General features: G+C 41.8%; 1 protein-coding gene across 6 annotated transcripts in view; it reads left to right on the forward strand.

Moving 5' to 3' along the window:
* Positions 1–24225, forward strand: part of RABGAP1 (RAB GTPase activating protein 1) — a 123977-nt gene that overhangs the window by 30907 nt on the left and 68845 nt on the right. For 5 of the 6 annotated variants that reach the window (XM_037879933.2, XM_043530784.1, XM_043530783.1 and 2 more), the window contains 7 exons: positions 23–133; positions 1222–1288; positions 5865–5967; positions 7230–7399; positions 10078–10252; positions 11735–11828; positions 14823–14973. In XM_037879933.2, coding sequence (XP_037735861.1) covers positions 23–133; positions 1222–1288; positions 5865–5967; positions 7230–7399; positions 10078–10252; positions 11735–11828; positions 14823–14973 — 871 coding nt within the window. The remainder of the gene's footprint in view (positions 1–22; positions 134–1221; positions 1289–5864; positions 5968–7229; positions 7400–10077; positions 10253–11734; positions 11829–14822; positions 14974–24225) is intronic. The other variant, XM_037879935.2, reaches the window with a different exon arrangement.

Consider the following 24225-nt stretch of genomic DNA (forward strand, 5'->3'; position numbering starts at 1 on the left):
CCCCCTTCTTGGTAAATAACAGTGCAGTTCCCAAAGACAAGGACAGACAATGCTTTAAGCTCCGCCAAGGAATTGATAAGAAGATTGTGATTTATGTCCAGCAGACAACTAATAAAGAACTTGCCATTGAGAGGTAACCCGGTGTTTTTAATTCTTTAACCATGTCCTATTTAGTTTTGTTGTTTCTAGTTCCAAGGCAACAGATCAGTAATCTCTCTATCAACACCTGTTTTTATGGGCTTGTAATTTGGGTATGCAACCGGAAAAAAATTTGTTTTGAAAAAACATAATTTTGGAGCCTGTTGTCTGTTATGTAGACCATTCTATAGTCTCTCTTATCATCCGTCATAAATAACTGGCCTATTCAGGTCATGGGTGGAAAGATCTTGGACTCTTGAGTGTACATCGTGGTCTATTTTAGAGTTATTGAAAAATATGTAAATCTGGGTTTATACTAGCATCAGTGGTTGCATAACTTGAGTATTTACCTTGCTCACATCCCTGCAGTGTCTGAGCACCTTATTTACTGCACTACATATATTCTGAATCTGCCATGGTCTAGAATGTAAAGTGCGGGGGTGAGAGGAAATCTTACACCTTCCATTGACCAGAAGGAGATTCTTTATCTAAGCACTGACCATCAACTCAGCACTGTTCATACTACAGAGGAGGGCAGGGTTTCTGCCCTGTGGAATTTGCAGTCTGAAATTAAATACAACAAATTGAGGTTTTGATGCAAACAGAGAGACGATAAAGCCAAGTGTGGTACTTCAGCCCTAAATATTGTTACTGTGAAATAAAGGCATAAAATACACGTGCACTTAATTTTGGATTTTGTGGTCGTTGTCTGTCATGGAAGTTCCTTATGCAAATATCCCTAATAGTAGAAAATGGGATAGAGGAAGCCACTCAACAAGACCTTGGTCAATCAGCTAACCTTATGAGTCACAGCTACATTTGTGCTGTTCCTTCAGGGAAAATTCTTAAATAACTTCCTGGACCACTGTAGACAGAAGAGAACCGTGTAATTAAACCAGTTCACAAAACTGTGCTCTATATGCTCTAAGTTGGTATCCAATGAGGCTCTTTTGTAGTGTCCAAAGGCCGAGTGATACACAGGCAGAGATGTACATAAATGGGGTGTTTTTCAGGAGGTGTTAGCAGCTTGTCCCTGAAGTGTAATACAGATTTTTTGTGGATTAATTATTTGTGTTTTTGCAGATGTTTTGGTCTCCTCCTGAGCCCTGGGAAGGATGTTCGGAGCGGTGACATGCATCTTTTAGATTTGGTAAAATGGATTTTTATTAATAAATAAAGAACAAGATTATTTCTTAGCAGCGCTGGTGTCTGATCTTGGGGAACAGGCTGGAAAGGTCTGGCTGTGTGGTCACCCACGTCCAGTTCTTCAGCATGTGCTCTGCACACCAGAATAGACCCTGCTCCTCTCACCTGTTTGGCACCAGGTTTTAAGATGGATTCAGCTGGAGTGTAATGTTGCATTAATCTGAAAGATGGAGTTTTACAGCAAAAGGAAAGTGTTTTATGACTTAGATTTTTAAAGGGTTTAATCCATGTTGGTGTTTCAGATGAGCAGCCCAATTTGCCTTAAATGTTTCATTATCCGCTACAGCTAGAACAAAGTGAGAAGTTTTATAGGGAACCTGGATAATCATTTCAGTACAAAGACAAAGTTTCAGTATTAATTGGCATATGGGTGTTTCACAGGTGGCTTATTGTATTTTTGATCTGATATCTGCAAAGTAATGATGTAGTAATTGCTAAGGTGGTAGGTATCACAGACATAATTTGTGTTTTATGTTTTTTTTACCTGAATGGCATTTTACTAGTGTTCTGTGAACATCTGTAAAAGAGTAACTTCTCTATTTTAATTCATATTGAAAGGGTAGTACAAAGTAACTGGACTCTAAAGTACAAATTAAATTTTAAAATAAAATAGAGATTTGGAACAAAGTATTTCTAAACCTCTCTCTTGCCAGTGTGCTTTATACACATGTAAATCAATTCTTGAATTGCTTCAGAATGCAGTCATACACCCTCTTAAAAGCACACCAGTTATTACTCAAATTTGAACAGTGTCAGTACACGTTCATTAACTATCTCCTGTGTATCCATTTGCAGACATGCTAGCATGTCTTTTTAACAGAGTTTTTTTGCTTCCTCTGACCTCTGCAAAGGCCTATCGTTAAATTCTGCCATGCATCTGAAACGCCTTGGATTGTGGTTAATATTTTCTCCAAGATAGTCTCAATTAGAGACCGCAGAGAGAACTTGGACTTAGGGAAACTTTTTAAAGAGAAACCGAATGAAAGTTCCACAGTGTTTCACTGCATTGCACTGTACAAATAGTATTTCCATTTATAGTCAATTATCTATGTAAAGTAAAGTCATTCTTCCATTATTATAATGGAGCTGGTAGTGCCACTTAGAGTTAAAGTTGGCTCACATTTCCCATGATAAGACCGTGATTTCAGTTTTTATAACTTTGCCAAGCTTTAACCATTCAGGCTGAAATTTTCTGTGTTTGGTGTCTTCCTAAGTCTGAAGTTTTTTGGAAAGCTATGACAAAAATAGTTCAGCTGTTTCCAAAAAGAGAGTGGGGAAAATATTTCCTTTTCATATTAAAAAAATGTACAAATGTTTTCAGGTCCGTGACCTGTCCATGACTTGTACTATGTACCCTTGAGTAAATCATGTGGGGCTGGGGGCAGCCTGGAGGGTGCCACAGGGGCTCTGGGGTAGGGGGTGACTTGGAGGGCCCCATGGGGGCTCTGGGGTAGGGAGCGGTGGCCGGGGGGGCGCCCCATGGAGGCTCTGGGGCGGGGGGCAGTGACCGGAGGCAGGCCCAGGATCCCCACTCTTGCTGGGGGGCAGGAAGGGCTGCTGCGGCCCAAGACTGCTCCAGCAACACCTGGTGCGGCTGGCCCAGGAGCTACCCAAGCTGCTTGAGCGACCCCTAGGCCAGCTGCACTTGCCGCTGCCGAAGTCACGGAGGTCCCATAAAATCAGAGAATCCGTGACCTCTGTGACAGACTCGCAGCCTTACTAATAGCCGCTGATGGACCTATCCTCCATAAACTTACCTAATTCTCTTTTTGAAATCAGTTATAGTTTTGGCCTTCACAACATTCTCTGGCAGTGAGTTCCACAGGTTGACTGTGCGTTGTGTGGAGAAGTTCTTCCTTTTGTTATAAACATGTCCTGCTCTGTCAGCTCCCATGCTCTTCACATTTTTTATACTACATATTTCATGGAAAGATAATATCTTCCTCAGTCATCTGTAATGTACAGCTTCCAATCTTTTTGCTAGCTTTATACAGCTGGCCAGTAGTAGTGTTTTCATTTTTTGGATGCCTAACATGAGATGTGGGCTCTGAAATACACAAGTCAAAGGGAGCTGTTCTTTGAACATATAAAGGGCTATAAAATGTACTCTGAAAAATCAGGACTGAGGTGCCTCAAATTGGGCATGCAGAATTAGTGAAGACTTCTGACCTTCATCTCTGCCTTAGTTTCACATCTGTAAATGCGGATAATACGACCTCCTAACCTCAGGAAAGGTGTTCTGAAGATACATTGGTTAATGTTTGTGAAGCACCCAGATTCTGTCTTGGTAAGCACCGTAGGAAAATCCCATTAGTAAATGAATAACTTTGGTTTCAGAGCAGAGGCCACGTGCTGAACAATGAGGATAAAACAAAATATTGAATTAACTGGAAAGTGAATACTGTCCGTTCTGTGCACTGAATGGGACAAGGGTCCTGTGGAAAGAATAATATGGGATCATGTATGTAAAGATTGTATTATCAAGCGTACAGACGAGCGGGATTAATAAAGGTTGCCTGTGAAACCTTACTTCTGGCATTTCTTAGCTTTTAATGTTGTGTTTTGTGAGTACTATGTATATATTTTAGAAAAAGATTAGTATAAAAGAGTCCCCACCCTAATGTCCTTTAGATATCAAGGACATTGAGGATAGAACAATCTCACAATGTCAGATGTTGTTTATTACAACATTGCAATGTATCAAGATACATTAATGTGAAACAGCTGGAAAACTTTTTAGGATTAGCAGTTTGTAAGGAAGTATTCTGATTTAATTTGTTTCAATATAGTAGAGACAATTAAATGCATCCCTAAAGCAAACAATTTAGGAGCCTTATATATTCACATACTTCAATGGAGTGAATGTACCATTCAAACAGCTGTCATTTAGAGACTGCATAGTATGAAATGGGGCCAGAATAACTGAATTATCTTGAATCTTCTAGGGCCATGTTAAAGAAGAAATCTGAGGGAAGCTTGTATGGTTTTGCAATATGGAGCCCTTCCCCTGTAGACAATGGGCTTCAGTCTGACCCAGATTAGTAGTGGCCTGAAAGTCACCAGGGTGCAGTTGGCTCTTTGGCCTCTGTGAAATGAACTATTGTTCTTTCCACAGTTCCTATTGGACAGTGTTCACTTCATAAAAACTCATTGCTGTTAGTAGTGACTGGCCTCTTCGTAGCAGTCTCAGCTGGGAGGTCAAAGGTCTCATGGGCCATCGGGGTTGAGCTCTCCTCTCATCCCCAGAGACTGTGCTGAAGTGAAGAAACACATTGACAGAGCCAGAAGAGTACCCAGAAGTCACCTCCTACAGGACAGGCCCAACAAAGAAAATAACAGAAAGCACTAGCCATCACCTTCAGCCCCCAACTAAAACCTCTCCAACGCATCATCAAGGATCTACAACCTATCCTGAAGGACGACCCATCACTCTCACAGATCTTGGGAGACAGGCCAGTCCTTGCTTACAGACAGCCCCCCAACCTGAAGCAAATACTCACCAGCAACCACACACCACACAACAGAACCCCTAACTCAGGAACCTATTCTTGCAACAAAGCCCGTTGCCAACTGTGCCCACATATCTATTCAGGGGACACCATCATAGGGCCTAATCACATCAGCCACACTATCAGAGGCTCATTCACCGGCACATCTACCAATGTGATATATGCCATCATGTGCCAGCAATGCCCCTCTGCCATGTACATTGGCCAAACTGGACAGTCTCTACGTAAAAGAATAAATGGACACAAATCAGACGTCAAGAATTATAACATTCAAAAACCAGTCGGAGAACACTTCAATCTCTTTGGTCACTCGATTACAGACCTAAAAGTGGCAATTCTTCAACAAAAAAACTTCAAAAACAGACTCCAACGAGAGACTGCTGAATTGGAATTAATTTGCAAACTGTATACAATTAACTTAAGCTTGAATAAAGACTGGGAGTGGATGGGTCATTACACAAAGTAAAACTATTTCCCCATGTTTATTCCCCCCGCTGTTCCTCAGATGTTTTTGTCAACTGCTGGAAAGGGCCCACCTTGATTATCACTGCAAAAGGTTTTTTCCCCCCTCGCTCTCCTGCTGGTAATAGCTCACCTTACCTGATCACTCTTGTTACAGTGTGTATGGTAACATCCATTGTTTCATGTTCTCTGTGTATCTAAATCTCCCCACTGTATTTTCCACGGCATGCATCCAATGAAGTGAGCTGTAGCTCACGAAAGCTTATGCTCAAATAAATTGGTTAGTCTCTAAGGTGCCACAAGTACTCCTTTTCTTTTTGTGGATACAGACTAACATGGATGCTACTCTGAAACCTGGTTAGAACTGAGTAACGTGGACTTGGGGAGTTGGCACCGCTGATGCCCATGCAGTAGTTGTTTGGTGGACAAACATCAGATGTCTCTCTAGGGCTGGGACTCTTAACACCTTTCATGAGCACACAATTCACTTTAATTTTTTAAAATTATTTTAATGTTAATAGTAATGTTTGGTCTTCCATTTGTTTCTAGGAGTCCATGGGCAAAAGCTCTGATGGGAAATCGTATGTCATCACTGGGAGTTGGAATCCAAAATCTCCACATTTCCAGATTGTAAATGAAGAAACTCCTAAAGGTATTAACTTTATCACACTTAACTTTATTATCAGCAGGAATGTGTGACTGACTTCACAGGCATTGGATTTCTTTTTATTAATTTAAAGGGCTCTTGCTGAGAGAGGTCAGAGTGGCATCCTTTACTTTTTCTCTTAGTAACATAATGTAGTAAAAATAGTGTTGTGGTCTCTGAGTTTGTTACACATAGGATGTGTAAACCTAAATAGAACAGAAGACAAGTCCATTCTCTAGTATTAGCATACCATAAGGGTAATCAGACATCCTAATAGGGAAAGGAACGGCGGTACAGGATGTAGGAGAGGATGAGGAGGTCTAGTACTTCATTCCATCTGCTCCCCTTTAGCTTCTGCAGACTCATTATGAATTGCACCAGATCATTTACTACAGGATTTCCCTTTTGTATGTGCTTAATTCCTGCTGTAAATCCAACAAGTGTTGCACAAAGGTTATTAGGGGAAAACCACTATAAGAAAATTTTACATGTGGCAGAGAAAAATCCACTAAACTGGCAGATTTGTGGGGCTCCACTTCAGTTTTGGGGGTGACTCTCTTGATTCTTAAGCCTAATGATGGAACTTGAAGGATAAAATTTCCAATTATTTTAGGTGATTTTCACAATTACAGTTGTGTGCACAAATTGGGGAATTGAATGTGAATTGCCTGAAGGTCAGAAATGTCAGTGGTCCTAAAATTGTCTGGCCTAGTCTCTTTCCCATTTTGTGAAGAGTCCTGCTTGCTATCATTGGTGGCTCTACTCTATCAAGGAGAGAATTTCTCACAGCTGTTGTGGTCTTGAAAACATGTTTCAGAAACTCTTTAACGTGGTAGGATTTATCCATCATCCAAATGACGCATTTAAAAAAAAATGGTGGGACCATACTTGCAAAGTAGAGGTCACCATGCAAATCAAATCCTTAATTAAATATTAGTAATTGTTTTAAGGAACATATTTGCTAGTTTTCAATGGGGATTCGAAAAACCTGACAGAGGATTTTTATCCTCTGTAATAGGGGCATCCTTTGCTATGAAAAGAATGATAGGGCATCTTCTCTCTCTAGCAAGTGGGTCATCTTATTGTCCTGTGCCAGTCACTGAAAGCTTTGTGCTGGTAGTCTCAAGTTTGGGGTGTTAGGTTAGCTAAACGAGACTTTTCTGCAGAATTAGCTTTTACAATAACATTACTACAAGGTAAACAGAGCATTTCCACTGAGATTTGTCAGCAGGAGATTGTAATATTGATTTGATTTTTTTTCTCTGTAGATAAAGTGCTATTCATGACTACAGCTGTTGATTTGGTGATAACAGAGGTTCAGGAACCTGTCCGATTCCTTCTGGAGACCAAAGTCCGAGTTTGCTCACCTAATGAGAGATTGTTCTGGCCCTTCAGCAAACGTAGTTCCACTGAAAACTTCTTCCTAAAACTAAAACAGGTAAGACTGTCTTTTTATCTACAGTTAAATTTGGGGTAGGCTTAACTGACTGTAACCACCCTATAATTAAATTCTTTTTAGACTTCAGAGGTAGGTTAGGATGCATTACAGGTTAAATGTAAACATACTGGGGATAAGGATGAACTGTCAGTGCAGTTTAAAGGCCCAGAGCTGAAGCCCGGATACATGTGTTGTCCTGTTGAAGCCAGTGGAATGAATCGTGTATAAGGGCTGCAGGATTGGGCTTCAGGTTGTTGTGTGTAATTAACTTCTGTACTTTCAAACCTGGTATTTGGGATCTTACAAAATTTCCTTAATATACAAGTCCTGCTTTTCTTTTACTTGACATGCCATAGTATAAACATAGAAAAGGTAGGTTACTTTTTGCAAAGATAAACAGAACTTCAAACAGGGTTTAAGTGTGCCGGTCCCAGAAAAATCTGACAATTAACCTAGAAAGGCTATTTTTCTTCAATAATGCTGTTAATGTCTAAGAATTGTAGAAGTGTCACTGCACTGCTCCCTTTCCCCCTGTGTTACATGGTTAGAACAGAGGTTTCAACAAACCAAATACCCCAGCTTTTCCTGTTGAAAAACGGAATTGGGAAGCAGTGTCAAAAAGGCTGACATAGCTTTTTGACTTCATCTGCTGGAAAGAAAAAGGTAAAGTCTGTCTAAGACATACACTTGAATAATATATAGCAATAACTCATGCCAGAAACAATCAAAGGCTTGAAAATGGATGGTGAAAACCACCTAAGAGTTAGTATGTGGTGGGAGGGAAAAGCTATTCCCTAAATTGCTTATGAAATGGTCACCCTGAAACAAAACCACTCTTTAGAAGAAATGGAGAGCGTATGAAAACAAACCATCCTGTTGGTGAATTCACACAGTCCAATAGCACTGAGCAGAGTCAAGAATAGTGACGGTAGGGGCTCGCTGATCTCTTATTGTTCATGAATTATGTTGATTCACCTCTTTAAGAGGCTCAGCTGAAATGAACAACTTTCTCCCTAATGTTCTCTTTTTTGCACTTGTTGGTGTGTTTTTTTTTTTTTTAAGTAATAGTAAATAGTGGCATGGTTTCTCTGGGGCTTCTTTGCTGCGTTTATCTTTTATACTTAAAGTTAATTTCATGTGTAACCTGTTACATTGCTGAACAGCTCATTCCAGAAGCGCCTGATATGAAGAGATGTAGTGGAAATCTTCCTTCAAAATACAGGCTGGGAAAAAAAATCCCTGCATGTAGGAAATTAGTCTTATCCTCTCTCTATTTGGATTGATCTTTTTGAGGTGGATTGTGGAGATGTTGAACAATTAATGCAGTTAGCTATAAATATTTCACTAATCTTAGAATACAGGCTGCTTTTCTGCCTGGTAATGTAAGGAAGCTTATCTTACTTAGCAAATTTTGTATCTTTTGTCTTACCAAACTCTGCATGCATTGTGACCTTTATCTCACTTAATTCTGCCTTGTTCACAGGCACTGACAGGTTATCCAACTTCCAGTGTTTACTAATGGAGGAGTTAGCACAATTCATTATTGAAGTAACCGCTATAGAGAGTCATGCCTGATAAGCATGGAAGGGAAACTTGTTTCTACAGAGAGGTGATTAGTCTTTAAAAGATACAACTATGTAGAATTAGCTTATCTTAGTTTGCCAATATTTCTTGTTTCGGAAATGGTGGAAGCAGAGGGATTTTATTTTCCCAGATAACATTCATTGACTTAGTGATCTTTAGTCTGGAAGAATTCCCATTAATTTAAAATACTAAAATGATGCAATGGAGCTTTGGGAATTTTTTACAGTGGAATTCTGTAAAAGTAGAGCGCTCTCTCTCTCTGATTTTGACTGGGTGGAAGTAAAGCTTCTTTAATAGTCTTGAATTAAGTTAGAATTTTGTGAAGTGTTTACTTAAAGTCTTTGCTTTAACTTTCCTATAACGGAACAGAAGCATTGAAAATTAATAGAGGAAATAGGGCCACACAATGGACCTTGGAACCCATAAAGTTGTCTACCTGTGTTCTCAGCAAGAATACATGTACATCTTACTTTTGAAGCAGCAAATAGACAGTCAGTAGCCATGCTGGGACACTAAACAAGAATAAACAATTTTATTACTAAAAGATTACAGAAAAAATTGTCATATACTGCACTATTAGTCTGGTGAGAAGTTAGCTATAGTTCTAGGTTTTTGTCATTCGTAGGATTTTCCCCCTTAATGAAAAGGTCGTCAGGTAGTCAAGAATTCACCAAACTTCCTCTCCTAGAACTTCTCCAGAGCAAACATTTCATATACTGTGGAAATACATGCTACCTGTGTGTCCAGTCCACTCCTGTGGAAAAAAATGAGCCTGCTTATGAGCCCAAGGGGCGGGGAGTACATCTTACTTGCAGGAGCTATACAACTCTGAGTGATGTCTTTTGGATTATATTTGCTATGCGTTCCCATGAAATAGGGGCAGACACCAAACACCACAAGTATTCACTGCCCTGGAAGTTGCACTGAAAGGACTGTAATAGGAATTTCAGTTCTTCACTATTTCCTATGTGGATTGTGGTAAAAATAGTTCCTCTTTTCCATCTCCCCTACCCCAAGGAGAGGATGTAGAGAGAACTTTGTGAAGCACATATTCCTATGTAATGCCTCACTCACAATTATATTTTCTAATCCAGATAAAACAAAAGGACAGGAAGAACAACACAGATACGTTATATGAAGTTGTGTGTCTAGAAAGTGAATCAGAAAGGGAGAGAAGAAAAACTACAGCAAGCCCCTCTATTCGACTTCCGCAGTCTGGATCCCAGAGCTCAATGATTCCTTCCCCTCCAGAGGATGATGAGGAGGAAGGTAAGAAGCTGGTCCTGTACAGTTTGTTTTATTTGCATGCTTTGAAGGAAATGGAAGCTAGACTAGGTAACTAACAAAGTTATTTAGAACAAATTACTTTTTGAATGGGATCTTGTTTCACACTCTGAATGTTAGTTATCAGACACTCATAGCTTTAAACAGCTGCCACTCCATTTTTCTTGGACGCTTCTGTGAACCAGCTAAAGGCTTCTCCTTGCTTCATTTGAATCTGTATGAGACAAACTGTGAAGAGTTAGAAACACTGTGAAAAAGTTAAAAATGCTGATCGGCTTCTTAGAAACATCTGACCTGCAGTAGCACCTGAGATGGAGTTTGTCCCTCCTTGAACAAATGTAAACAGCTGCAGCAGTGAGAAATGGGGAGTTGACTTTAGTTTGAGATGTCTATAAGTGGCATGTTTGCAATGAAAAGTGAGCACAGGCTTCTGTAGTGCATAATGCCACACAAGGAGCTATTTCACTGTTTTGGTGATGCTGTTCCTTCTGAGACCTGGTGTGTTTTCAGCAGCCTGTGTTGCCATTTCATTTTTTGAACAGACTTTTGAACTGTTTCTGAGTAACTGTTAGAAAAGTAATCAGTATGCTTGAATTATAGCATCTACCACTTCAGATATCTGCTTGTGCTGTTGTAGATTTTTCACACGTGAACCAAGATAACTGAGGTCCATTCAAAAGGAATGTATTTTTGTATAAATAATTTAATGGAACGACACTGTCAGACCACTGTTATGGTGTCAGAGAAATACTGAATGGCAGCGGAGCTTTTATCTACATTACTTGTCATGAGCATTTCAAAATATCCGTGATTGAATATATCAGCTATGAGATTGGTTTTACCCAAAGACTTCTTATTGTGCTTGTGCTTACCTACTCTTTCATTTTAGCGATGGAATGTACAGCATTCTAAAAGCTACATAATTCAAGCTTTGGGAGCTATCAAAGTAATAGCATTCAAAGGAAAAGTGCAAAGCAGTTCAGGTTGCAATGAATGCAATGACATTATAATGGCCTCTCGTTATATTTCATAAAGGAAACAAGATCTCTTAATCTTTCATTTGAAAGATCAAGAGTCGAGGATGTTACATTATCTATCTTTGGCAATAGTTCAGTTGTTTGTCAGGTACTTGCCGCTTTAAAACACTTGTTTTAGCAGCGCTAGAGGTGCAGCATTTCACTGATAGCAATACCATCAATTTCTTTCAAGATAACATCTGAAATATGATTGCATTGGCAGCAATTAGGTTAATGCCTACTTTGCATTATGACTTGTTCTGGACTGAATTGTGAGGTGCCTGGTAATGATTAGATAAGGATTGAGTCTACAAATGTTGTATTCATCCTTGTTAAAATTTGCACAGATACACCAAGAACTGATTCACCTTGTAGAGAGTTGAATGCTAATCTCCTGGTAGGATAATTCCCCCTGTTCTTACATTTTCTCCTGTCTTCTCATTCATTATAGATAATGACGAGCCTCTCCTGAGTGGTTCTGGAGATGTTTCCAAAGAGTGTGCTGAAAAAATTCTTGAAACATGGGGAGATCTTCTGTCCAAATGGTAAGAAGCAAGAATATGCATTCTGAAAATGGTACTTCTGAGTCTTCTCAGACATGATAGGTTGCCAGCTAAGTGTTCGTTCTTCGCAGAGTGGCCATTGTTTCTGGAAATTGAGAAAATATTAGGGTGGATTAAATCCTCTGTTACTGAGAATGCCCCTTATTTTCTTATCTGATTTCAGGTTTTGTCTGATATCTTTTGTACTTCTACTTTTTTATATGTCTGAATGTTCTTTAAAATCATTCAGTGAACATGTTAGTTTCTTGGGGTTAGTGCAGTTGCAGGTGTTCTGGAAACCCTAGTATTACTTTGCTCTCCATTTGCTAATAAAAAAAATATAACTATCAAAAGAAGAATAAGAAAGCTGCAGCTTTTACTTCACTTTGGCTCCCTAGAGATCATTTCCCAGGTAGGTTACCTCCTTCCAGCTCCAAGGTCGATCAAAGCTGAGCCACTTACCCCTCTGAGTATCCTTAGCCTTCGGCTCTTAAGAATGCAGCAGGATCTAATTTGGATTATGAGGATGTCTCCACCTCATTAAAGGCAGATAGGCTCTGGGTCCATCAGGGGAGTACGTGAGTCATTCTGTTTTTCTAGGAAGTGCTGATTTATCTAGCACAGAATTTCTAAATAGTAGAGATTCTGATGCAACCCCGACCCTCCCTTCCAGGGGAACAACTAGCCAGCTTTGCATGCTAAGATGAGCCTCCCTCAAAGAGGTTGGTACTGGGATCTTTGCAAAACGCTGCCAACATTGCACAAAGAGATCACACAAACACAATACCAATGGAGCACTTCAAACTTGCCCTTGGTCTCCATTTAGCATTGGTTCTCTGCCTGTGCTTCCTAACACCATTAAAAAGCAGAGCAAGAAACATCCAGAAAGCTGAGGGCAAATGAAATACTACATCCAAGAAGGAGAAAACAAAGCTACAGTACAGTAGAGATCAGATTAAATCCACATTTAAGCGGTAGGAAATTTACTAATGAATTTTAGCAAAGATTTTCTTGATATTAAGCTAATCATAGCCTAGTATGGGGATCTATTGATCTTTAATAGCATTGTTTCAAATTTGATAGGGTTTTTACTTCCAATTTTTTAATACAAATACATTATGCTAATTTGATAGGAGTGCTGGACATATGAAATTGTCACATTAATATAAAAAAGAGTGTAAAGACTGCAACAAAATGATGTCTTCTCTTCCCCCACCCCCTTACAAGCAGCTTGATCAGATTAGCTCTACAAGTCCTCTCTCAGCAAGAATGTTTCTCATATACTTCAGTTCTGTAACTCTTCCAAGGCTGACACCTGACACTTGCACTGAAAATGTTTTGGCAGCTCTAAGGATGTGGAGTGCTTCTGTGCTAATGCTGGCAATAACAACTTTAGTATGGTGTTAAAGTTTCCCTCTTAACTTAAAAAAATATTGCAGGTAATGATCCTTGAGCTTTTAGCATAATAGAGGATTGAAAATCCTAAAAAGGAGAGTTCAGGTGGTTAAATGCTATGGTTTTATGGTCTCATATTCAGATTTTTTTTATAGCAATTAGCTATTTGGTGGTGGTATTTTAACTTTTTTTTTTTTACTGTGTATGGTTTTTTTTACCATATATGGTTACAAATGAGTCACATGCTCTTCCCACTCAAAAATCCAGTAATTGGGAATATCTGGTAGCCTGTTACCCATGAAGTACACAGGTTATATTGTGTGCACTGTTTTATTAAGCCTACTGTATATACTAATTCTGGTCATAAATTAAGGTAAGGCAGTTCATAGTCTTTTCAGAGGGTTCGTATTTGTTGTAGATGTTCTAACTCCCAAGCTTGGTTGTGAGAACAGATTTTATTTCCTTTATAGATTATAAATGATTAGAGCTCCCTGGTATCAAGCTCTGTTATATCTCTGGTGTAATGGGGGAAATACTGGTATTTAAAAAGCTATCTAGCAAGATGCTAAATTCAGGAGAACTGAATTTACGTAGAAGGTGAGAGAGCAGATTATAGTATAAGGGTCCTGTGGAATAATTGCTGTTTTAAATGTCTGACACACTAACTTTTGCGGCTCCAGATGATTGTAATGGAATCATCCTACTGTAGATTGGAGAAGAGCAGGAAAGGAAGCCAGCTATATATATATTTATTTATTTATTTATTTTAGACTGCTGGGATAGAGTCAAACTATTCATGCATATTATATTATATTATATTAAATATTATATGCATGGATAGTTTGACTCTATGTGGTTATTTTGTCAAGAGGGGGAATTATTAAATGCGGGGGTTATTGGTCAGAAAAACTATACCAGCATCTAGAGCAGTTTCGAATCTGTGAAAATTCAATGTAAACTAGCTACATAAGCAAGTAGTGATAACACTGGAAATTATTCGAACACATGCTTATAGTTGGAATTGCTCTTTGGATTCTTGAAAGTTGATGTGTGGCCATTCTGATCCTAGAAGGCCAGCTGATTACTGTAAAAAGACTAGAGAGCAATATGCATTTCTACCATCAGCTTTTCCCCCTCGTGTCCAAGTCTGCCATTTTCGCACAGTTTGAGATAACAAAGACCTATCAGTCTTTTAATTTTATAACTCTGGGTGAAGGTTTAGATCATACAGAATGTGGTGTATTTCTGTACTTGTGTTTTAAGTCTTTTCTGCTTTGGTATATTGTGCTGTTGAGTCTCTTACATCAGGTCCAGGACATGTATGTCTTCAAACTAGATTTAATAGGGTTTATGGAAATAGTTTGGAAAATGTGTCCCATTAATTTTGTTTCTTTCATGGCTCCTGAATGTTCCCACATTGTCAGTATGTTACAGCCTCCTATGGACTAGAAGGATACTCCAGCAACACACAGACTGTCTTGAAGTTTTCTCCACTGTCTCTCACATTCCACATTGCATTTTGGTTGTTACACGTGTGTTATCTGTTTGTACTTGGGCCACAGTGATGGAGCATAACTTCTCTCTTGCTTTCCTTTCACCCAGGCATCTCAATTTGAGTGTGAGGCCAAAGCCTTTGTCAGCGTTGGTGAGAAGTGGTGTTCCCGAGGCACTGAGAGGAGAGGTGTGGCAGCTGCTAGCAGGATGTCATAACAATGACCACCTAGTGGAAAAGTACCGAATTCTCATCACAAAGGTAAAGTGATGCATTTTATTTTTTTAATGTTTTATTGGTAGAAAGGTGGATAGTTACAAGAATACCATAATGCTTAAAGGTTATTGGGTATAACTGAATACAGGAGCTGAAAAAGTCAATATAATGGAATAAAAACATAAAAAAACCACCCTAGCTTCTGGAGTATTTATTGTGGAGTTACCTCCACTTAAAGCATATTTTCCTTTAATATTTCCACTAATATTTTGTAAAACTGTGACCTGTTTTAGTTTGCTTCTTAGAAATATTCAGCTATTTGCTTTTTATGCCATTGTTAGAGATTTATTTGGTTAAATTCTTTGGCTTACTCAGATTTCCTGTTGAAAAAGTAACTTCTGTTATATTGTCCCTAAAATCTGTTTGCAGCTAAAATGAGAATCCAGACCTAAATGTTGAAATTTAACTTGTTTCTTAGTAGCATAACCAAGTTAATGTGATCTGGTGTTTGCATTGATCAGTTAACATTTGTTTGTTTTTAAAGTGCATATTTGGGGGTTTTTTTGGGTCCAGCTGTTTAATTTTGCAAATCTTGGTTCTTAAGAACAACAGTAGTGTATGGAAGTTTCTGACATCAGTGTAGACAACGATAGTAAAGAAAAAGAAAAGACATTATACGCTCAGACATCATGCAACCATGCTTCTCAACATTCAAAATATAACAGTTGCTCAAGAAATAAGAATGAAATATCTTTTTCTCCACAATCAGTATTCTGAGTTTGGATATGATCGTTCTATGCACAAGCAATCCTATTTTACTGTGTTAATCAAATGATAAAGTACTTCAAGAGTGTGTAAGGAATGACTGATGGTGAGAGTTCACTGCAAAAGTCCTCTGAATGTAAATTCATTGTCCAAAAGATAATTAGCAAAATGAGTCTGAGTCAGCCTTTGGCTATCCGTGGTCTGATTACACACAATCTGACTCTGATTTGCCAGGAATAACTACAAACATTCTTCTGAGGGGAGAAGGGCATCTGAAATAAGACCCAGTGGGAAATAAAGCTTTGATTTAGGGTCACACAAATTAAGAAGAAGGTAGTAGTATCTGTCAAGCAAAATCTCCTGAGTGCTTCTGTTATATTGTTTCAACTGCTAGGTGAGGAGCTGTGTCTCCATTCCAGTATCTGGGTACTGGAATGAAGGAACGACCTGTGTGTAGTACAGTATAGTGCGTGACACACTCCTCCTGTCTGTGAGTGAGTAAATGCACTAGGGTGTTTCATTTTCCTTCTTAAATCTGTGAAATCCTTCCACTCTTTCACCTCTTGGCAGAAGCAGAGGAAATAACCTGGCTGTGATGCATTGGAAGTTTCCCTGGAGTCCCAGGCAGGGAGAGTTGGCTGATTCAGCATTGTGATATAGGGACTGGCCACTCAGAAAATACTACAAAATTAACCTCTTGAAGACCATTAGCTTTGAGTGAGCCTCTTTGGCATATTATCTCATAGAGTAATTGACTTAGGCAAACAAAAGTGAAGTATACTTTTTAATATAAATGCCGTATTTGAGAATTGCTGTGGTGCTGGTTGTGGTGACCTAAATGTCAGTTAAATGAAAATGGGACAGGAGTGTTTTTATAGTATTAGTAGAAAAAGGGTGATGGTCTGGAGGGAAAAAAATCTATTCAGTTTGTATACTGAATTTTCTATAGTCTGCATAGAGTGAGGAATGGTGGAAGACATAGAAAAAGGGATAAGGAGCTGCATAGAAAGAGGTCTAGAGACGAGATGAATTCAAGAGTCCTTTAGGAGGAGGAGATGAGAGAAAAGATGTCAGCAGGGGAAGAATTGTGTGCAGCTTTAAAGAAGGACAAGGACCTTGAAGTGGAAGAGAAGAGGATTAAAAGAGGGAAGTGACATGGTCAGTGAAGGAGAGAAGTATGGAGTTTGTGTGTGTGTGGTTTTTGGAAGAAATTTGGATGAATTTAAACGGAGTGAGGTGAGGAGCAAAGGACACTTATTGTAGAGAGGGCTGTGGCCTACACTCCTGCAGTGAGAGTGGGATCCTGCGGGTCCTGCAGGATCCTCTGCCATAACAGTGGGTAAAATGTATTTTGTTGCAGGGGCAAAAAAAACCCCAAACCCAGACTGTGGTAATTTGTGGGAACACACTAAATCGCTCATCAGTTTGTCATAAATAGAATTTCAGCAATGTAAAGCAAGTTTTTCTTAAAAAATAAAATAAAGGTTTTAATACTTAAATTTAAGCGAGGGATGGAAAAAAATTTGTCATAACAGAAAAAGTATTTTTACATGGTTTAAGATTTGTTGTAGTCTTTTAGTGGTAAAAAGTGTGTCTGAATTCCATTTTTTATATATATAATATGTTAACTGACTGGGTGGTTTTTTTAGTAGCATGGGGGAGTCTTGCGGGATCTAAGGTTTTTGCGGGTGGGAGTGGGATAACAATGCAGGAATCAGTGGGAATGGGAGTGGGTTTTGCGGGACAGGAGCAAGGGCTCTGCTGTGACCATCCTTTCAGGTAGCCAAAGCTGGCAAAATCTCTGAAGCATCTCTGACCAAGTTTGATGGCCCCTTCTGGTAGAGTGCAGACACAGCATTGTTGTTCTTCTGTGGTTGGGGAGGGCTGCTCTTAAGGGTGATTCCGTGGACACTTGTTGTAACTTGCACAGTCCTGGTCTGCACTAGGAGTTGAGGTCAAATTTAGCAGCGTTAAATCGATTTAACCCTGCACCCGTCCACACGACGAAGCCCTTTTTTTGACTTAAAGGGCTCTTAAAATAGATTTCCTTACTCCACCCCCGACAAGGGGATTAGCGCTGAAATCGGCCTTGCTGGGTTGAATTTGGGGTACTGTGGACACAATTAGACTGTATTGCACTCCGTGAGCTATCCCAGAGTGCTCCATTGTGACCGCTCTGGACAGCACTCTCAACTCAGATGCACTGGCCAGGTAGACAGGAAAAGGCCTGCGAACTTTTGAATTGCAATTTCCTGTTTGGCCAGCGTAGCAAGCTGCAGGTGACCATGCAGAGCTCATCAGCAGAGGTGACCATGATGGAGTCCCAGAATCGCAAAAGAGCTCCAGCATAGACTGAACAGGGGGTACGGGATCTGATTGCTGTATGGGGAGAGGAATCCGGGCTATCAGAACTACGTTCCAGTTTTCGAAATGCCAAAACATTTGTCAAAATCTCCCAGGACATGAAGGACCCAGGTCATAACAGGGACCCGAAGCAGTGCTGCATGAAACTGAAGGAGCTCAGGCAAGCCTACCAGAAAACCAGAGAGGCGAACGGCCGCTCTGGGTCAGAGCCCCAAACATGCCGCTTCTGTGATCAGTTGCATGCCATTTTAGGGGGTTCAGCCACCACTACCCCAGCCGTGTTGTTTGACTCCTTCAGTGGAGATGGGGGCAACACGGAAGCAGGTTATGGGGACGAGAAAGATAGCTCACAGCAAGCAAGCGGAGAAACCGGTTTTCCCGACAGCCAGGAACTGTTTCTCACCCTGGACCTGGAGCCAGTACCCCCCGAACCCACCCAAGGCTGCCTCCCGGACCCGCCAGGCGGAGAAGGGACCTCTGGTGAGTGTACCTTTTAAAATACTATACATGGTTTAAAAGCAAGCATGTTTAATGATTAATTTGCCCTGGCATTCGTGGCTCTCCTGGATGTACTCCCAAAGCCTTTGCAAAAGGTTTCTGGGGAGGGCAGCCTTATTCCATCCACCATGGTAGGACACTTTACCACTCCCGGCCAGTAGCACGTACTTGGGAATCATTGTAGAACAAAGCATTGCAGTGTATGTTTGCTGGCGTTCAAACAACATCCGTTCTTTATCTCTCTGTGTTATCCTCAGGAGAGTGATATCATTCATGGTCACTTGGTTGAAATAGGGTGCTTTTCTTAAGGGGACATTCAGAGGTGCCCATTCCGAGGCGCCCGTTCCTGCTGGGCTGTTTGCTGGTGGCTGAACAGAAATGTTCCCCGCTGTTAGCTATGGGGAGGGGGGAGGGACTAGCCATGCGCTGGGGGGAGGCAAAATGTGACCATGGAACGAAAGCACTTGTGCTATGTATGTAATGTTAAGAGCAAGGTTTACCATGAAAGAGTGTACCCATTGTTCTATAAAATGTCTCTTTTTAAATACCACTGTCCCTTTTTTTTTCTCCACCAGCTGCATGTGTTTCAAGGATCACAGGATCTTCTCCTTCCCAGAGGCTAGCGAAGATTAGAAGGTGAAAAAAACGCACTCGCTATAAAATGTTCTCTGAGCTCATGCTGTCCTCCCACACTGACAGAGCACAGATGAATGCGTGGAGGCAGACAATGTCTGAGTGCAGGAAAGCACAAAATGACCGGGAGGAGAGGTGGAGGGCTGAAGAGAGGGCTAAAGCTGAAAGGTGGCAGCAGCATGATGAGAGGAGGCAGGATTCAATGCTGAGGCTGCTGGAGGATCAAACTAATATGCTCCAGCGTATGGTTGAGCTGCAGGAAAGGCAGCAGGAGTACAGACCTCCACTACAGCCCCTGTGTAACCAACCGCCTTCCTCCCCAAGTTCCATAGCCTCCTCACCCAGAAGCCCAAGAACGCAGTGGGGGGGGGCCCTCCGGCCACCCAGCCACTCCACCCCAAAGGATTGCCCAAGCAACAGAAGGCTGGCATTCAATAAGTTTTAAAGTTTTAAACTTTTAAAGTGCTGTGTGGTCTTGTCCTTCCCTCCTCCACCACCCCTCCTGGGCTACCTTGGTAGTTATCCCCCTATTTGTGTGATGAATTAATAAAGAATGCATGAATGTGAAGCAACAGTGACTTTATTGCCTCTGCAAGTGGTGATCGAAGGGAGGAGAGGAGGGTGGTTAGCTTACAGGAAAGTAGAGTGAACCAAGGGCCGGGGGATTTCATCAACGAGAAACAAACAGAACTTTCACACCGTAGCCTGGCCAGTCATGAAACTGGTTTTTAAAGCTTCTCTGATGCGCGCCGCGCCCTCCTGAGCTCTTCTAACTGCCCTGGTGTCTGGCTGTGCATAACCAGCAGCCAGGCGATTTGCCTCAACCTCCCACCCCGCCATAAACGTCTCCCCCTTACTCTCACAGATATTGTGGAGCGCACAGCAAACAGTAATAACAGTGGGAATATTGGTTTCGCTGAGGTCTAAGCGAGTCAGTAAACTGCGCCAGCGTGCTTTTAAACGTCCAAATGCACATTCTACCACCATTCTGCACTTGCTCAGCCTGTAGTTGAACAGCTCCTGACTACTGTCCAGGCTGCCTGTGTATGGCTTCATGAGCCATGGCATTAAGGGGTAGGCTGGGTCCCCAAGGATAACTATAGGCATTTCAACATCCCCAATGGTTATTTTCTGGTCTGGGAATAAAGTCCCTTCCTGCAGCTTTTGAAACAGACCAGAGTTCCTGAAGATGCAAGCGTCAAGTACCTTTCCCGGCCATCCCATATTGATGTTGGTGAAACGTCCCTTGTGATCCACCAGTGCTTGCAGCACTACTGAAAAGTACCCCTTGAGGTTTATGTACTCGCCGGCTTGGTGCTCCGGTGCCAAGATAGGGATATGGGTTCCGTCTGTGGCCCCACCACAGTTAGGGAATCCCATTGCAACAAAGCCATCCACTATGACCTGCACGTTTCCCAGGGTCACTGCCCTTGATATCAGCAGATCTTTGCTTGCGTTGGCTACTTGCATCACAGCAGCCCCCGCAGTAGATTTGCCCACTCCAAATTGATTCCCGACTGACCGGTAGCTGTCTGGCATTGCAAGCTTCCACAGGGCTATCGCCACTCGCTTCTCAACTGTGAGGGCTGCTCTCATCTTGGTATTCTTGCGCCTCATGGCAGGGGAAAGCAAGTCACAAAGTTTCATGAAAGTGCCCTTACGCATGCGAAAGTTTCGCAACCACTGGGAATCATCCCAGACCTGCAACACTATGTGGTCCCACCAGTCCGTGCTTGTTTCCCCAGCCCAGAATCGGCGTTCCACCGCATGAACCTGCCCCATTAGCACCATGATGCCCACATTGCCAGGGCCCGTGCTTTGAGAGAAGTCTGTGTCCATGTCCTCATCACTCTCGTCACCATGCTGATGTCGCCTACTCGCCCGGTTTCGCTTTGCCAGGTTCTGGTGCTGCATATACTGCTGGATAATGCGTGTGGTGTTTAATGTGCTCCTAATTGCCAAAGTGATCTGAGCAGGCTCCATGCTTGCCGTGGTATGGCGTCTGCACAGAAAAAAGGCACAGAACGATTGTCTGCCGTTGCCCTGACGGAGGGAGGGGTGACTGACGACATTGCTTACAGGGTTGGCTTACAGGGAATTAAAATCAACAAAGGAGGTGGCTTTGCAAGAAACAGAATGGCCCCCTCAAGGATAGAACTCAAAACCTCAAGAATAGAACTCAAAACTGGGTTTAGCAGGCCGTTGATTTCACGGAGGGAGGGAGGAGAAAATGAATACAAAACAAATCTGGTCTATTTCTTGTTTTGAGCCACTTAATCTATCTTTACACATCTTGCTGGCAGCAGACTGTGCAGTACGACCGCTAGCCATCGTCATCTCATGGGTGCTCGGCAGAAGACGGTGCAGTATGACGACTAGCCATCATCTTCTGCTGGCTGCTGATTAAAAGACAGTGCACTGCCGATAGGACTCAATCGCCATGAGACGAAACTTAAAAGGGAAATGACCTGGCTGAGTCACTCCCATGTTTGCCCAGGCGCCCCTGACCTCATTGAGGTCGGTTAAAAGAGTACCCAGGACTACGTCGATGACGGCTACCAGTCATACTGCACTGTCTACTGCCAAAAGGCAATAAACTGCTGCTGTGTAGCAATGCAGTAGTGCGTCTGCCAGCACCCAGGAGACACATGGTGATGGTTAGCTGAGCGGGCTCCATGCTTGCTGTGGTATGCCGTCTGCTCAGGTAACTCGGGAAAAAAGGCGCAAAACGATTGTCTGCCCTTGCTTTCACGGAAGGAGGGAGGGAAGGGGGGCCTGACAATATGAACCCAGAACCACCCGTGACAATGTTTTAGCCCCATCAGGCACTGGGATTTCTACCCAGAATTCAAATGAACGGCGGAGATTGCGGGAACTGTGGGATAGCTACCCACAGTGCAACGCTCCGGAAGTCGACGGTTGCCTCGGTACTGTGGACACGCTCCGCCGACTACATGCTCTTAGAGCATTTGTGTGAGGACACACACAATCAACTGTATAAAAATGCTTTCTACAAAATCAACTTCTATAAATTCGACCTAATTTCGTAGTGTAGACATACCCTTAATCTTTTGGGCACAGTCCATCCTACAGGGAGCTCAGCTGGCTGCTGGCATATAATCATCAGACTTGTTTTGCAAAAGGAAACAATGATAACAGGTTGAAGAAATCTCAGGTTTACATGCAGTTTGCTCTAATCAGCATGCTTCTTATTTGAGGACTTCAGCACCCTAAGGCAGCAAGTTCACCACTTCGGCCTTTGCAGCACTTACCAATATCTTTGAAAATGGTGCAGTGTAGCTGCTCAAATCAACTCATGGTACTGATGTACCTGTCAAATGCTTGGCAATATTGCTTCCTGACCGAGCAGTATAGAAAACCAAGTGCTGTGCTGGCTGACATCAAGCCCTGCATTCTCTGTAAAGCAACATGTGACACTTCAGATCGCTTCGTCTCATGTGGTGGATGTGCATCTGCAGAAGTGTCAGTTCCACTTAGTGTGGGCAAAAAATTATAAACAGAGAGGATGTGTTAGTTACTGGGGTTCAGCCTTCTACCAAAAATTATTTTAAGACCAAAGAATGACTTAAATGTTTTCCTCGTGATCAAGAATACTGCAGCCTTTCAGGTATGCTCCTCTCTGCCAGAGAGCTGTGAGCAGTGAACTATAATTTCTAGTCGCTGCATCAGACTGCATTGTTCACTGTAGACTTTTGGCCTTGTCTTTTGCTTCAGGGCAGAGAAAAAAGGTAGGTTTCTCAGTGAGATTTCAATCAACTGCTTTGGTTAAGTGACTAGATCAACTTCTTTCATGCTGACGCTTTTAAAAAATAACATTTGGAGAGTGATCAGTGCAGCACACACAAATAGCAGCTGGCACTTCTGCTTCTCCTTCCACATGAGTAATTGCTCCGCTGACCCAGCAAGACATCTGCAATTCTATCATATGCTAAGTGAAAGGGCATGAGTGAGTAGATTTATAGTAGAGGTGGACTGTGTTTTGGTCTCAGTGTTTGGTTTTCATTATTCCTGATTAACTCTGACAGCTATATATGGAGTTCTGACATAAGCTGTTTTAACTGTTCTGAAGAGAACTGGTCAGATGTCTTAGGCAGAATGGAAGGACAGAAGGAATTCAGATCTCCGCAAACTTAGTTGAACTCCACCTCCTTAGTGCTCACCAGACTGCTGTGATCCCATGTGTGTTAAGGCTCCAGAGGCTGAAAGGAGACCAGGCACTGCCCAAAACTGGGAGTGCCTAGGCACACAGTTAGGGTGCAGATCCTCTGCCTAACATCCCATCTGGAGAGCGTAGATCTCACAGTCCAACTGCCCAGCTCCTGGGATGAGTGCTACTCCTTCCTCTGTTGCTTAAACATACCCTCTCCCACAACTCTAGCTGTCTGGGTCTTTCTCCGCTTTACTCTTCAAGGCAACTTGATAGGTCTAACGCGTCACTGTCTCACTTTGCACAGGATTCTAAAACCCCAACTGCTCTTTACTTAATAGTATGAGAGAATATAGATAATTTAGAAAATAAGAAATATTTTGGCTGCAGTGCCCCTCCCTCTTGTTCACTCTTCCCTGGAGTCCCTGGGAGGCCCTCTCTGTTCAGGTAGGCAGGGTTCCCTTGGCCTCTTCAGACTCCTGTATCAGCTCCCCTGTGCTTGAGCTGGTGAAAAAGGCCAAAGTCCCTAAATAGGTCAACTCCTGCCCTTTTATAACCTTCCAGTCCCTCTCAGGTGACTTCAGGATCTGGCCCCTCGGGTGATCACAGACCTCTATCAGGTTCTATTACTTATCCCCTGACAAACCAGTTCTCCTGGGTGGGAGCTAGCCTATTGCCTAGAATGTCCGTGTTTTAATAGAGGATCATCCCAATTTAATAACTTCCTATTGTCAGCTCTGCATCTTAACCTTTGGAATTTTAGTCCAACTTGGAGGTAAGGAGACCACTGTGCAGACCTGTGCCTCCTCTTTCAAAATAGAGTTTTCAGCTTGATAAAGATACATACAGCGAGTTCATAATCTCACAGA

The sequence above is a fragment of the Chelonia mydas genome, chromosome 16, assembly GCF_015237465.2.
Source record: "Chelonia mydas isolate rCheMyd1 chromosome 16, rCheMyd1.pri.v2, whole genome shotgun sequence".
NCBI lineage: Eukaryota > Metazoa > Chordata > Testudines > Cheloniidae > Chelonia > Chelonia mydas.